The sequence below is a fragment of the Atractosteus spatula genome, chromosome 9 (assembly GCF_055471065.1).
Source record: "Atractosteus spatula isolate fAtrSpa1 chromosome 9, fAtrSpa1.hap1, whole genome shotgun sequence".
In the NCBI taxonomy this organism is placed as follows: Eukaryota; Metazoa; Chordata; class Actinopteri; order Semionotiformes; family Lepisosteidae; genus Atractosteus; species Atractosteus spatula.
In genome coordinates, this window is record NC_142714.1 from 13,827,830 (window position 1) to 13,844,309 (window position 16,480).

The 16,480-nt window shown below is 40.1% G+C and overlaps 1 protein-coding gene across 1 annotated transcript in view; it reads right to left on the reverse strand.

Annotated features, from left to right (window-relative positions):
* The window catches only part of nid2a (nidogen 2a (osteonidogen)), a 34,296-nt gene that overhangs the window by 8,996 nt on the left and 8,820 nt on the right, over nt 1-16,480 (reverse strand). Inside the window, exons 5-12 of the mRNA XM_088925196.1 lie at nt 14,341-14,490; nt 12,390-12,635; nt 11,508-11,708; nt 9,827-10,054; nt 4,834-4,971; nt 3,292-3,420; nt 2,055-2,180; nt 958-1,191 (exon numbers count right to left, since the gene is read on the reverse strand). Of these exons, the coding sequence (XP_088781322.1) occupies nt 958-1,191; nt 2,055-2,180; nt 3,292-3,420; nt 4,834-4,971; nt 9,827-10,054; nt 11,508-11,708; nt 12,390-12,635; nt 14,341-14,490 (1,452 nt within the window). The remainder of the gene's footprint in view (nt 1-957; nt 1,192-2,054; nt 2,181-3,291; nt 3,421-4,833; nt 4,972-9,826; nt 10,055-11,507; nt 11,709-12,389; nt 12,636-14,340; nt 14,491-16,480) is intronic.

Sequence of the window (16,480 nt, forward strand, 5' to 3'; positions counted from 1 at the left end):
GACTTTCAGTGGGTGATCTACCTATTTTGTTTCTTGTAAATATGCCACAGATCAAAGCTAAGAAACCCTATAAAGTACATACTGTAGAAGTTCAAGAGAATCGATTCTATATTTTGCTTTGGATTGGAATGTTTATATAAATGGATGCTGTTTCTTTATTTTCTTCAGTCTCAGTTCTGTTTTCAATGTCAAATAAGATTGTTTTTTGGAATTGATTTTAAAAACGAAATTCAATCCAATTAAAATATCACATGGCAGCTATGGAAATGGAACATTTCATTTAATCAGGGAGTTGCAGTCTGTTCCAGACAAATAACCTTTTCCAGACAAAGTCAGAGAGAACAAATGAAGTTATAGATTATTAAGCTTGAAACCAAAAGTCAAACAATAAGAAGAACTTAAAGCTGCAGGACACTGAAGTAATCCACTTCTCAGATTTTCCAGGGCTGTCAGTACTCTTTATGTCCAACAGAGGGCTTTGTCAGTCAAGATGAAACGATTGTCCTTCACAACTTAATGGCTGATCACTATTAAGACATTTACGCCTAAGCAAGAGAGGAAGAGCTTAAGGGCTTAATTTCACTGCCACTTGCGTCTCGTCATAACAGATCTGCTGTGGTTTAATGTGTGCAAAAACCATCACAGTTCATCATATCATTAAGTTAGCATGGAAAGCACGTGAGGCTCTTTTATATAGAGATCTGAGTTCCTTACAAAACCATACGGCAGAGCATCAACATCCTGTTCAGTGATTTCAAAGCCCTCAAAGGCACTGACAGGGATAAACACTCTTCTTTCAGACCAGAGGAGGGGGAGGCTATAACACGGGACAAGCTGACAAGCTGCTTGTGCATTCAAAGCTTCTTCAGACAACAAGTGTTGAGTGATCGGAGCACATTACCCAGGCATGGGGATTCCTCACATTACACACTGGCTCAGACGAGCAGGTGTTCTTACCAGTCATACAGTCGACGGGAGGTGTCCCCGGCGGAGTCCGCGTCCCCACCCTCTCCTGGCCGCTGCTGTCCACACACCAGCAGTGTCCCGTGGAGCCGTGGCACTGCAGGGGCCGGTAGTTACCCTCCTCGTCGCACTGGGGCACAAAAGTCCCCACAGAGGGCCGGTGTCCCCGGGGCTCGAGTCCTCCCTGCAGCCCGTCCCTGTGCTGCTCGCACTGCGTCTTGGGGCGCACTGTGGGGAGACAGGGTGGGGGGCATCAGCGAAACACAACACGACTCCACTGCCACCCAGATGAAAATCATTATACTGTGGAGGAACTAGCTGCCAAAGCACTTGTATTTCAGGTGTTTGAAAATGTTTTGTGTCTTCTCTGAGGTAAAAAGGGAAAATGTCAGAAAATCTATCAACTGATTTTTTTTACAAACAAAAGATCTGAGAAAAAAAATCTCTTTCTTGAATTCTTAGAGCATTAAGTCAGGGATTCCCAATCCTAGGTTCAACACACCTACTGGTTTTCACCGCAGGTGACAGGTTTACTTAATGAATCCTTAACTAAACCAACACATTGTCTGGTTGGAATCTGTGCAAGCTTATTTTCTCCTCAAAGATTGGAGATCTTAAATCAAATCAAGCCTATTATCAGGTCTATGAAAGGGTTCAATTATTTAATTAACTCATCTTATTTAATTCAATTATTTAATTGAATGCTCACATAGAACTAAACCCACCAGGTGTGCATTTCCCCTGAACCAGGATTGGGAAACCCTGGTATTAATGAAGGAAGCTTTTCATTAATGTGTACTAGGAAATTCAGCTTTGAGCTCAAAATGTGCAGTTTAAATGTCAGCTAAAGAATGGTTAATTGAGCTCACATCTCACATTCCCTCAGCTGGGATGTGGACCTGTTACACCATGTTTCCAAGACAGACTCTCCAGCTGAAGACAGTGACTATATATATATGCCATTTTGCCAGGCTGTCCTGTTGGTCTTGTTCATTTCAAGGACTAAACTAATAAATCATGGGCTTACTCAAAAAGAAATACATCGCCCACTCTGAGGCAGTGAAATAAGCAGTGTCGTCCAAAAACCTTACCAGGATGCAGTATGCACTGGAACCCGTCTCCCTCATACCCCGAGAGACACTGGCACTCATAGGAGCCCAGCGTGTTATAGCATATGGCATGGGGGTGACACCGCTGAGTCCTGCACTCATCAATGTCTGTGACAGAAGAAAAATGATCTGGGTTAACCTGTAGGAAACTCTGAAGCTGGACAAGTAGAATGTTTACGTGTAAAAAATGTCCCACTATCACTAACCACTTAGGAGAGGCAGCTAGGTTAATTACACTTAAACTAATCACACAGGGCTCTTCTGCAAAAAGAAGAAAAGAGTTAAACTTCAGGCTCTTTTCTTGCCCAGTGTCATACGGTGCTGGTCTGACCTCTCCATTTCACCCAGTGCCCACTCTCTCTCCCACACACATTTTCCTTCTGCAGACATTCGAGCCATTGTTTCCCAGGCTGTGAAGAGGAAGACCTAACATCTCTGGTAAATTCAATTTAACAAAACTAGACTGTTGGGAAACAATGAGAAACTTTCATCCCAGACGTAAACTGTGTGGAACCACAATTAATAATTTATCTGAAATTTTTTTTCCAGCTTTTGGAAACTGACTATTACGTTTGTTAATAATTCAAGGTATATCAAGGCTCTATAGTGCTTGGTGTAACAGTCAGCTTCAGTCATGCTGAAATGAATCAGTGACCACATTACAAACATTAAGAAAACTGCTTCTCAAGATCTTACTGAATGATCTCAATTTCTGACAAAACAATTCCTGTGTTTCATTAACAGTCCTTTCTGTTGATCCTTCAGGTCAAATGCGGGTCATATCAGTCACACCCTAACAAAAGCACGCCCAGCTCCAATCCAGTATACTCTGGTGTACGTATGGGAGGCTGTTCGGAACACACATAAGTGTAGTACAGGAATATATCTGCACTGTGCAGGCCTTTTCTGTTCTTAGGCATTAACAGTATTATTTAAATATGTGCAAAGTAGGAAGAGGTCAGTATATTGATATTGGAAATCATGTGGCACACATTTTCAACATTCCTCAAAAAACTTCACAATAGTAGGCATTTGACAGACTCTCATAAAATGCTCATTATCATGAAGTGAACTACCAAGCTATACAGGCTACCATACTAGTGTTTGTGTCACAGCAGCAACTCTCTGAATGCTAAGAACCTCTGCGATTGGGGTTTTTCATGGTCTAGTTTGTGGCGGAGGTGATTTGACATGCATTTAGGCCGCTTTGTGTCCTTACCAATGCAGGTGCGTTTGTCGAATCCAAACTCATAACCATTCTGGCACTCACAGCGGTGGCTTCCCTGCAGATTGATGCACACAGAGTGAGCGCCACAGCTACTGAGGCCTTCTGTGCACTCGTTAATATCTGCCAAAGGAGAGAGAGAGAAGGACAGCCTGGTTAGGGCACAGCAAGTTAGGCCTCAGAAGAGGGGCTGAAGAATTCACACACTCAATACAGCAAAAGAAATTCCAAAAACAGTGAGGGAATTCAAAACGTGAGGGACATTAATCATTTTCTGTTTGGTCAAATGTCTGTATTTCTATCCAATAATAAAAAACTAAAGCATGGACTGCATATCTTTGGGTGACAATGCTAATAGAAAATGATTTTGCACATTCTGCACAGGGACACTGGCTCTGTTTGCTGTAGTAACAGAGTCTGATACCCCTGGGAACCTGCCCCAGGCCCTGAGCAGGTGATGAAATTACACAGTGTCAAGCCCTGGTAATAGTTTTGGAAATCAGCAAATCAGTTCCAGATTTCTCAGCAGGCTGGGTTGTGAATGAGCAGCTGGTCCAATTACAAGCCTGGTTGAAGGTGAAAACAGTGGGTGAGGATCAGCTTTATAGAAGGTAAGAACTGATTGGAAAGAGAGACTCTAGTAATGAGGTGCTAAACCTCTAAGATCATCTTTCTTCAGAAACAGCAACCACAGGTGTCCTCTCACCTGAGAGTAGAGCTTTCACAGCTGCTAGCATGTTACTTATAAGTGGTTTTGTCCTTAGCCTTAGCCCCAATACTAGACCACACTGGCTTTCCTAAAAATTCAAAAACACCCCCCATCCTCCATCATTTTCCACACAGATGAGTTTTAAAATAAGATCACTTTCTCTCAGGATACAAAACAATGTCTCCTTACAGGAGGCTATCAGGTTTTAAATGCAAGTATTTTTGAAGTAACTAATTTTGAAGAGAAGTATTTTACCTCTGACCCCTTTGGTTTACATTGGTAACCAAATATTTTATCTTACTCAAAGAGGTGTTAAAATACTCCATTGCTTTTATTGACTATTAGTCCAAGATGCAAAAGAAAGAACAATGTATTTTGACACAGATGAAGTTCAGTGTGCTTATGAAACATAAAATGACTAAGCAGCTCGGAGAATTTATCAGCAGAAAAAACTGAGCCAATACCCAGACAACCAAACCCAAGAAAAGACACGATTCTCTTCAGCTATAATGTAATTCAGAATAACCTGATGCTCTATATCACTTGATTCCTTACATGTGTACGTTGTACTCTCATGTTTTCATGAGAATGAAGAGGAAGCCAGATGTTGAAAGCAATCCAGCAGATTTTGTTTTTGATGTCTAACAGACTCAAGGACTGCATTTTAGACAAGATCAATATTTCACTTTTTGTCTGCAAAGGTCTGTTCAGCTCATGCACGCAAACCTTCAACGTAAGCAGCTCACGTTATCGGTTTATCACATCATGCTGAATCCAGATAACAACATGAAGTTTCACACTTGCAGTCAAAAAACAAATCTATATACCGAAGCAGTTGCGTCCATCTCCTCTGTATCCGGTGGCACACTGGCACTGGTACTGAGTCCCCTCACCCGGTAGGCACTGGGCACTTGTATCGCATTCATGAGTTCCCTTATAGCAGGGATTGACAGGTGTAGGTTCCACTGTCAAGACAAATTACATACCTTATTAGGTAATAAGACAAAAGGAAGAGAAAGCAAACTAGTCTCTAAAGTTTTCTAACTTAATATATACTAAAAGGCATTAAAAACACAGCCAATATGTATTGGAACCGATAGCATTTGCTGCATTTTAACGCCTCTCGGCATATACATATTTTAAAATGTCCTGATTTATACCACAGCAACACACCACAGAGGTTCCTTATCTTCTGACACTATCCTCACACAACAATGTGACAAAAGACACATCTCTAAAGGATACCAGGATGGGAACCACTTGTTCTGGGACTAATTCAGACACACTGAGGTTAGCGCTCCTTAAACAAAGAAGGACAAGGCATCTTTAATTTTCTCAGTGATGACAGGACCTGGGTTTCACGTGTCTCTGGCTGAAGACCTCCGTTGTCGAAAGACTCCTCTGACTCATTGGGGCTTTTGTCTAAGATATGACTGGTTGAGAGTGGGCTAAGGTATCTGTGTAAACAGGTTTTTTTTTCCTAAAAGTGACATATCTAAAGAGTTTTACTCCAAAAAGCATTGGGGAAAAAAAGAAAGAGGGTGCAATCTGGATTAGAAACTACGGCCTTTAGCTATTAATGATCTCGGACAGCAGAAAATAAAATGTTCAGGCACTGGGTTAAATTGTTCACGCACAGGTTCAAATTTTAGTGAACCAAAGGGAGTTTCTGCAAAGGAATGATGTCTCAAGTGGTCTGTCATTTTGCATCCTGGGGTCAAAGCACTTAACCTCCATGTAAACAGAGTTGAAGTGGCTTTAAAATTCAAGACCTCACACCACAGTAAAGAAGTGCCTTGATACTGCCTGGGGTTGCATCACCCCAGGGGGAAGATACTAACAGATAAAAAACAATTACTCCTGACAGGAGTCTCTCTAGCTTTAGCTCTTATTGGGAAGGGGACAAGAATGGAAGAATGGCCTAGTTGTACTTTCAACAAATGCTCCCTGGGGCTTCAGAGATTTATCAAAAGGCTTCTTCTCCTTTAATGAACACAAGGGTCCACACCCCCCATCACCCCCCCTCCCAACTCAGACGCCTCTATCGCACACATTAAACAGTTTGACTTCCTAGCCTAAGGCCATGAACCAATTTACCCAATTATCAAATGCAGGAGAACTTTTGTTTGAAGTGCAAGAGACAAGTCCCTTTAAAGTGACTTTGTGCTTGTGTGAGTGGTTTTGAGAGAGGCAGGGGGGAGGGGGCTGTGGGAAGATGTACTAAGAAGATGAAAAAGGAAGGCAAAACAGTGTGTTGTAAAGCAGGGAGGGAGCGCTCCCTTTACTTTACATTCAGGACAATTAGACAAGCAGGGGGGCCAACGAGTCAGCAAACAGCTCCGGAGAGGTTAGGAGGTGGAAACACAGGGCTTTGTTCACAGCTCCACAGAACAATGTGCCACACAGTGTAGGAGGACCCAACAAGCTTTAAACACCCATTGGCTGATAAAATATTGAGTGCTAGACCTTCACACCTTGAAAAAAACATGGCTCATTAAAAAGGGGCTTAATTTCCTTTTCACAATTGCACAGGAACACACCAGGACAATATTGTCTTGAACAGCACAAGACATTCTTGAGTACAAGGCCTTCTTTTGACCTTCCTTTAAAAAACATTCTTTTTCTCAAAAAACATAATTGTCCCCTAAACATTTGGACACATTTAAGGACAGAGAAGATCCAACAATCACAATTAACACTTCTACGTAGTCAAGAAAAAAAATATATCTACATAATCTAGACAACATTTACCACAAGAATTAGTTTTAAGCCTTTACTAAACTACAGGAATGAGTCAAAAATGTTATAATAATTCAACTCACTTCACTGTGTATGTAATTTCACTAATGTATTTATATACTTAGAACTTTAATGTGGCTAATCACATTGTTCAAAGTACTCAGTATATAAATACATTAGTGAAATTAATGATCACATTGTCCCATCTGAAAAATACAACTGTATCCTTACATTAAATGTAGTTTCAGGAATACCTGACATTTAAAACATTGCAAAACAGGGTACCTGTTATTTTAGTCACTTAACCAAAATCTTTTCCCAGTAAAGCCCATCACTGATCAATAATATCCTAACTGAAATAACTTGCTTTCTACATCTCACATCATCAGATTAGTTATAAATATGAGCTGTCTGGTACAGTATGTCAAAAACGAGTCTTCTTATTTACTAGCTTTTTTAACTACACTACTACAAAATGAATACCTCTCATTTTTTCTGGCAAAAGACCCTGTCACCTCCATACTGTATGAAAGACCATACAGGAGAAATTTATGCTTTGACTGGGGCTGAATGTTTGAAGTGTGAACATTTACCTTAAAAGGGTCTCATATTGATTAAGATGGATAAGCAAGAGCTCTGCCAGTTTCATAAAAAGCAAGTAAAAGAATGTCTATATTTTTCTCTCAAAGAAAATAGACCCCAATTCTAAAAAGTCACTAAAATAGACAAGTTAAACTTGTGGCACTTAGAGAAACAAAAATTACCTTGTCATCAAAAAGGCCAATGGAACATAATAGTACTCTGCAGAAAGATTAAACCAGTGTCAAATTGTATTAAATAGCCTTCTAGACATAAAATGAAGCCCTCTAATTAAAAGGGGAGACTTTATACATGCACCCCTCAAACTGATTTGGATAAAACCCATTGATCACATTAAGGGGGAAAAAAAGACGTGACTTCAGCTGGAACTGAGCTGATCGCAACACGATGCCAAATATGCCATGGAAGTGAAGTTTACCTCTATAAAGACAGAAGTGTTTGTGTGTGTAGGGGCTGTATAGTGCAGCAGGCAAAATAGCGTACACCCTGTCTATCCCCAACCTCCGCAGCCCAGCTGGTGAGGAGCAGCCCTGGCTGTGTGCAGCTGGCATCTGCAACACATTTACAGAGTGAAGCCCATGTCGGGGTATAGGCTGGGCTGCCAGCAGCTTTGTTACATTCCCATGACATCACTGGGCAGCTATTCTACCGCCTTCCTAGTAAATCTGTCATCTATGTGATATTGTTTCAGAGTGGTGAGCACAATAACCCCTTCCTACTGCAGTGACCTTACTGCTGCAAAAGTATTCAGGTCAACGGTTCCCTGGGATTAAGTGGCAATGTTGCCTAATTTTATTTGTACGCACATTCTACACTTTTTAACACAACAGACACCTTCCTGCTTGTGCCTGCAACTTAAAATAGACATATCTCACATGCTGTTAGCTCTCTCAGTTCTGTGAGTGGTAACGCTAATGGGTACTTCCAATAGGTCTCCAACAGGCTCCATTGTCAGTGAGATGTCCCCCATTCAGATCAGGAGGAAGCTGTGCTAAACGTTTACTCTTAAAGGTACATCAATTCCCTCTACTCAGTTTTAGTCATTTAACTGCTGAGTGCTAACACAGAATGTAGAAGTGAAGTAAATGAATTTAATTTTGTGTGTGTGGTAAGTTCATATATTGTGATATTTATCCACTTACAACTGCCTTTATGTGTTTTTGAATTCAGTCCAGAGCCCTTACAAGCCTCGTCTCATTTAATGTTCTTAATCATTTAGAAACTCTCATGAATGTTTCACAGGGAGTTTTAAAGCGTTTACAGAGGACTCCTAATGCAGTTTATTCCTGTAACTTTTACAGGAGTCAAGAGGCTTCAATATAAAAATCCCAGTCAGGAATATTAAACAAGGCAAAAAACAAAGCGCTGCCCTTGACAAATTTCCATCCACGTGAATGAGATTGTATTCCTTGGTATTTCAGGCTTTCAACACATTAATAAGGCAACAATTCCAGACATGAAGCAAGGGGGGAGCTGGCTGAGACAAGTTGCCAATTCATGTTGGTAAGGGCCTTCTTTCTTGTGTTATTCATTAGGGACATGGAACACATCCCCCTTTGGCCTTACTGCCTAGTGCCTTCATACAAATCAAGTTGCCAATATTACAAATACAAGATTTATATTACAGTAATTCAACTTACTGACAAGCTCTTAAAGAGACCTTCAAGGAGTAATAGCAAAAATTGTTACTGCGCTTTCACAATGATGTTAAATTGGGATATTTAAAAGCATACATTTACCAAAATCAAAAACCTAACCTTCAGAATATACCTGGAAGAGCAGGTAATGTGTGGGTAAGGTTGTATGTTGTATGAATATAAGTTAAAAGAAAGGCTTGTTACACCCATTGTCTGTCATCCTGAAGAGATTAAATCCTAGAAAGATTCTATGCCAAAGCTGTCACAGACATGCACAGCTCTATGCCCCTTGCAATACAGTGCTACTTTTCACAACCAGGTTGCAGACTCATCAATAAAGAATAATTATGCATTAAGAGACACAACAAAAATAAATGTTTCGACACAGACTGCTTCGTGATCCCACTGTTACAGAACAAGAGGTTAGGTGTAGCAAACTGCTGTAACAAACTGTTGCAGACTCACACAAGGAGCTAAAAATGATATATGAACTGGGTTGGAACAAAGAAACGTTATTCCCAGACTGAAAAGTAGAAAAGAAAAACAAAATTTTGACCTGACTTCCTCAGGTGTAGGCTCAACAGCTAAAATGTGGTGTTTTTTCTACTTTTCTGTGTGGAACTTACTTGTTCGCTTGCAGCCAACACTCGCTGATGCAAACTTCTTTCAACTGGGATGTTAAACCAAGGCCACAAACTCTGCTCTGTAGCTGATGCCACATCATCTATAATTGCTACCATATCTCAGTAATCACTGGCTCAACTATTTACGAACACAGCTCTAGGCTACACACTGCTGATCAGCGCTGACACACTGGGTGGGGACCCTCACGGGGACAGCCTACCTCCGAAGGGCCCGATCTGGCTTGTGACGGCAAATCTGAGGGTGTGCTCCTCCTTGGTGTACATGATGAAGACGCGCTCCACCGAGAGCTGCCTCATTGCCGGGCCACCCTGAGGGCCGTGCCGACAGTCCCGGTAAGTCACGTTCTGACGCAGCTGGTAGGAGAACGTCTCGGACCCCTGCTCCAAGGACATCACCTTGTACTGGCGCACAGAGGAGGATGTCACCACTGGGCAGAGAACAGAGACAGAGAAAACAATTACCAAGCGCTCACGGCCTCATTTGCCACACGCGAAGGGCAGGGAATGGTTCTGGAGTGTCTGATTCCAGTCGCTAGCCTCACGATTCCTTCAGGCAACCAGAAGTTACTGTAAGTCATATAATCGGGTTCAGCTGCAAGACATCCTCATGCAAGCAAGAATATTTTCCTACATAAACAACTCAGTGCAAACATTAAGAATGTGAAATTGTACCTAAGAATATAAAGCTGAAACACGTGGAGGTAGGTGGTTCTTTAATAATGAGGTTTAGAACTTCCTGGTTACCAAGAACTATTATACATGAGTTTTTTAAAGTAATATTAAAAATTACAGTTCTTAATCATTAGAAAGCTGGTACAAAATAAATACCAAAGGCCTTGAAGATTATTGATGATCTGAAGATTTTATCTTATTTTATCTGCTCTCCTGTTGCCCAACTGTGGACACCATAGTGCACTTCAAGAGTTAAATGTGATCATATTTCCTGGTGCTATCCGCCCGGACATGCAATTAAACCTGCTTTAAAGCACATCAACATCCGATCTTTTCCTCTAAAATGAAAAACAATACCCAAGCAGACACAGTAACAGACACTAAAGATTTATTTTGAGTTTATCCCTGTAGCTAAATCACTGATTCTCATCTCTAAATGATAAAAGAAACTTTTAGGTTTTTTAGAGATAACAGCGCCAGATGAGATATACTTCTGTGTAAACAGGAAACATTCTGTGCAAGGCTACACTGATTAAATTTAAGACAATCCCTTAAATGAAGTGCAGGTAGTTCTAGTAATCTGCATTTCTAAATGTACAATTCTTGACACATACCATAGTATTCTACAGGGTATACTTTTGGCTTGGTCCTCCATACCTTTGACTATGGGGTTATTTATGAAATGGCCTCAAAGTGCATTCCTGAGAGCCCTGACAAGTCACAATAAGCACAATAAGTACAATTCAGCAATAAGGCTTGTATCTGGAGCACCTTTCAGTACACACTTCAGAAGACATTTCTCCATGATTACCTGGTCTTCTTTACATAAAGGACCCATGTCTCAACAATGATACTTCTTAATATGCAGTTCTCTACTTCGATTATCACCTCATATTGCAGTAACTTGCTACATCCCAGTACTACTGTTTATAATCCCATGACCCATTTAAATTAGGTTTTTGGTTTCTTTTCATTTTGTGAAGATGTTGTCAGTAATATTCCACTGTGACAGATATTTCTAAATGCAGGACACAATCCTTAGCTCTTGACCAGGTTGTTACTGAAAAGGACAATTGGCTCTGAAACTTTTCTAGCAAATGAAAGTTATAAAACATCACTTCATTATGAAGTGTTCTCATGAATTACGTTCCTGGTATTTAAATGCCCGTGACAGTGGTACATGTGAACATCATACACACAATACTGTACCTGATGGGTGGTAGTGGTAAGTCTCCTTGAAAGGTTCAATCTGTACAGTAGCACCAGGAGGAACAAAGGGTATTTCCCCATTGATACGAGTGTCCACGGTGAGGTAGTTATGGGAGTCCAGCCCCTGGGCCGTCTGGACAATACTGAGACGCTGATTGCCAGGGTAGAAAGTCACTTCAGCATAGCGTGTAAACTCAGCTCCTGTGGGAAAGGGCACACAGCAGTTCTATCATGTGATCAATTTTGGCAGATTCACCTGCACAATTTCTCTAAAGGGGATTTTGTCCATAGAGATACTGTTTAAAGGCAGACCTCTTGCTGCTAATTTACAGATATGACAACTTTGACTGGCTGTCTTTTCAACAGGATGCAAGGTCAGGCTGGGGGCTCAGGAATCTCAAGAGGCTGCCACTGATGAGGCCAGCAGCAGGCGAGACTGCCTGCTCAGCTCCTCTCTGCTCACTGTCACAGGAGTGCTATATTGCAGAGAGTCCTCTGGGAAACGAAGACACACCAAAGCTTTTCAAATAACTTGTTAAAATGAGCTCACATGATGCCTGTTTTAATGATAGTTTTGTCTAAGAAGAAAAAAAAATATGAAAAGTTGATGACTATGTAAAATGTAGATAATTACAGTAGATGATACTCTTCATACATTCCCAGAAAGCTTCCTGGTGAGGCACTAGTCTGTAGTCTATCCCAGAAGCTAGATGTGATACCAGCTGGGATCACACTCCATCACAGGGCACAATTCAGATTAATTTAGCCAGGGTTTCTTTGGAATGGGGGAGAAAACCGACAAACCCAGTGAAATTAAGATAATAGCATCATTACAGAAAAGAGATATCACAGTCAGCCTTTCCTCAGGTCCTATACTTATACCTGTGACACTGAAGCCATTTTCACTGCCCTGTAGCTCCAGGGCAAAGAGCCAGCCAAAAAGCCCCCCGATGGTCGAGAGAGGCATCAGTGCCCAGCCAGCAGGCTCTGGGATCTGGCTGATGGCAGTGTAGGCACGCCCGTCACTCACAACCACATAGGCATGCAAATCCACACTGCTCAGATCCACTGGAGTGCCACCAACTGACACCTGGCCACTCACCCTGCCATTCACACGCTGAGGGGCTCCTGCAGGACACAGAACAACACCCCTAGTTAAAACAATCGGGCAGACAAAAGAAACGCAGGGCCTGAGAGTTCTTGACTTTCAAAGTTCAACAACCGTTTCACCATTGGCTGATCAGTTTTTGATCATTATCATCACCATGTCAGCCATTTCAGCAAATGTTAACAGGCTGGAAGGCAGAAGTGGGGTATACAGAAGTACAGACTCAGAAAGTACAAAGTAATGCTGTAGTCATTAACAAGCATAGGATTTTCCTTGCCACTACAAACAAAGCTAACAAAAATGTAAGAAATGCAAATTCATAATTCATCTTTTTCAAATCTGCAGTCCTTTCCAATTGCAAATGTATTGTCTTCAAAAGAGCTGTTTGTTTTTTTTACTTATTCATGTCCTGCATTCTCCCTGAAATGATAAGTTAAGCTCCCGGGTTGCTGTTATTCAAAATTTTGACAAATGTTTTTCCTTTGGAATGACTGAAATTATAAGAATGACATGGCTTAGATCTGAGAAGAACCTTGTGCGTTAACATAAAAAAAAACAGTTGTTCAACAGCAACAAGGGCAAATTTACCACAAACCTTACATTTTTCTTAAGTATATAGCTCTACCACATAAGACATTAATGCCAAGACATGTTCCCGGTGTTGTTTATGTGAGGAACAGTAAAAAGACAGCAGGAAGATGTTAGGATATTAGTTCAGTCTGTGAACAAGGAAATGTGTGCCACATGAAGCAGTTCTGTTTGAGTCCTCAAGAATCCAGTGCAGTGTCAGTATGAAAGGCTTGTTTTAAAAAAGCATCACAACGTCAAAAGTGTTGATTTGGCAGGAAATAACTGTAGACCACCAACACGATGACGTTCTTCATTGCCTGCCAGGCTGGAATGAAGCCTGAGTGTGCTCAATTTGCAGCAGCTCATCTGTCTGAGCGCTGACTTAAGACTGAAAGATATTAAAAAATGTAAAGCTGTCCAGACTGCAATAAAATCCTGCTGCAAACAGTATTTTTTAAAAATATAGTGGGTTAACATGAATAAAGAAAGTAGGACATACAGAGATAGGGGACAGAAGATATGGGGTTCAATAGGATTTTTTTCCTTTTTATTTTAAAATAATATTACTTTATATATTTATAAATGTAATTAAAATTGAAATGTTCTTATTGAAGAATATTCTCTTTTGTGTCATTCCAACACCATCTACTATCTAGCTTATGAACTATTCCACACAGATGTGTCGGCTATGATCTTTGAAAGTCTTCTCCTAAAATAAATGTGTTTTACTGAAGGCTTACTCTATAGAAAAGAGCAAAACATGTCTAAGAAACAGAATACAGCAGATAAATACATAGCACTATGCAACTTGTTTTTATAAAGCACCATTTTTCCAAGCAAACAGGCAAAAAAAAACAATCCTTAGAATGTTCATTATAGGTTCATTTACAATATTGTGCATGAAATAATGAAACTAGTAGAAAACGTGAGGACTAAAATGCAGTTGTAGTTTCAAGGTCTTAGGGAGCAACATTGATTTCAATTTCTAAGTCAATGTCTAAGAATTTTCATTCAACAGGAAAACACACATTTTTAATCCAAAAGGAACATTGAGTCATTAAAATCCAGACTCATGACTCATTATGCAGATTCATATTCATCTTAGGTACAGATGCTTTGGCCACAAAACTTTCTTATGGTATTGCCAGTACTTACCATTGGGCAAACAGTGTCTTCCATTTCCATAGTAACCAGACTGACAGTGGCAGCAGAATCCCGATGAGTAATCAGTGCAATATCCATACTGGGAGCAATGCTGCTGAAATTTAGAACAGGTTTCCTTGTTTTCAGTGCTGTACTCAATTACTGCAGAGAGAGGGTAGAAAGAGCATGGTATTTCAGAAAAGGCACACCGTGTGTCAAACTAATGACAATGCATTTGACAGGGCTATTTATAGCCTTTTTAGAATACAGGCCATGACATGATAACAGAAAATAAACAAACTTAACTAGATAACTTTTACAATTTCTGAAACTGTACATCCTAGGACAAATAAGTCACAGCACAACTGTCGTCATGTTTTTTTGCAAAATATTTGCATTTTTGTGCACAGCTCTACATAATAAGTACATAGAAAATTTTATAAACGAGAAGAGTCGATTCAGTCAATCTAGTTTCTTTGGTTGAAGAAACTGATCGATCAAAGAATCTCATTTAACCGTTTCTTGAAAAAAGCCACGATACAAACTTTGATAAGAACTGACGTTATTGTTTTTCAGTAATGGAATGTTTTGGTTTGTTTTTAAGTCACTCCGTGCTAGAGTGTTGTGTGTAAGTTAAATGAAAAATTGACAGACCTTAATTCTTAATATTGGATCTTTCTGGAAGCCTCTTAATATTTATTATCTAAATTACATAAACATCAATAAAAAAAAAGCTAGAAAGCACTTTACATGTAACCACATAAACACCCGCATGAGACTAAACTGAAGTGAGGACCTAGGCTCTTCTGGAAGCTGACACAGGTTATAGACTATATAGCAGAGAAGCATGTGTGTTCAGTAGCATGAGGGGTCCTTGTTATGAGTCGTCCTGCTATGCTTTTCCCCCCCTCAAAGGTTGTTGGGGACGTACATAAAATTTCCCTCACTTGAGTATATCATTTTTGATTTGGTGACTTTCATTTTTTTTTTTAAGTCTTGCATCTTGCATTTTGCACAGCTGGTGGTGAACATGAGCAAGGATGACTTATAATCATATTTAATCTGTGGAACAATGAGCTACAGGCACAGTGCAAATAATAGTGCAAGGGTTGAATGTAAGCAGCATACAGTAGTACTATTAATAATCCTACAATATTAAGCCATATCTCAAGATAATATTATATAAACAAGTGTTTGGTTAAGATAAGTTTGTTTAAAATATTGGCTTGAAATGTTGGTACATTAAAGAGATTGGGAAGTCAAGATAAAAGTGAGTGATAAGAGTAAAAATGGTTAAGAAATGTACACATACAGTAATGCACTCTACTGTATTTGGGTAGCTACTGTACGTGTGAAACACACACCTAGTCTGTCTCATGGTCCCTAACCCCACTCTATTTCGATGATTCCTATTGGAAAAGGGCCCCTACATTAAGTCGCATATTTAAGTTTCTACTTTCTAGTCCCTTTGCCCTGATATACGATACATCAGGGACCACCTGCACTCAGGGCATTTATGACTTCACACAGTGTCTGGACTCTTATCACACACTAGCTGTGAATACTGGGATCCTACCACTCAGATATTAGATCCAAAAGGGACTATTAAGAGGTTATTTTATTAAGATTTTTGAGCTACTAAGTCAGTCTTGTTTTATTATTTACTAACATTAATATTTTTTTCTAACTGCATGCACTTTGCTTCTTCTGTCTGTTTCTCATTCCATTCCTGATTGCTCCCGAAAGCGCCCACTTGACAATACATTGAAACTTGCGCAAATAGAAGACTTGCCCAGAAAGCAAAATGATTTCTATTAGCGAGACAGATAATCATATTTCCATATTGGTAATACTGCCCCGCTACAATATATCCCCATAGACAGTGGACAATGCAGTCATCATCGGGATTCAAATACAGTATATTGCTCTGTAGCCATTGGAATACAGATTTTCAAATTTCATTACAAAAGGCATGTCAATTATTTGAAAATTCTTGAATTTAACTATGAGGCCAAATATGAAAAAATGGCATTCCTCTAGATATCTGTTTTGTCTTGGCACTGTGACTCCATGTCTGGATATTACATTTCCTGATGACTATAAGCATTTCCCTGTGTGTGCCTCCACTCTGTTTACAATCATTTTAAACTTC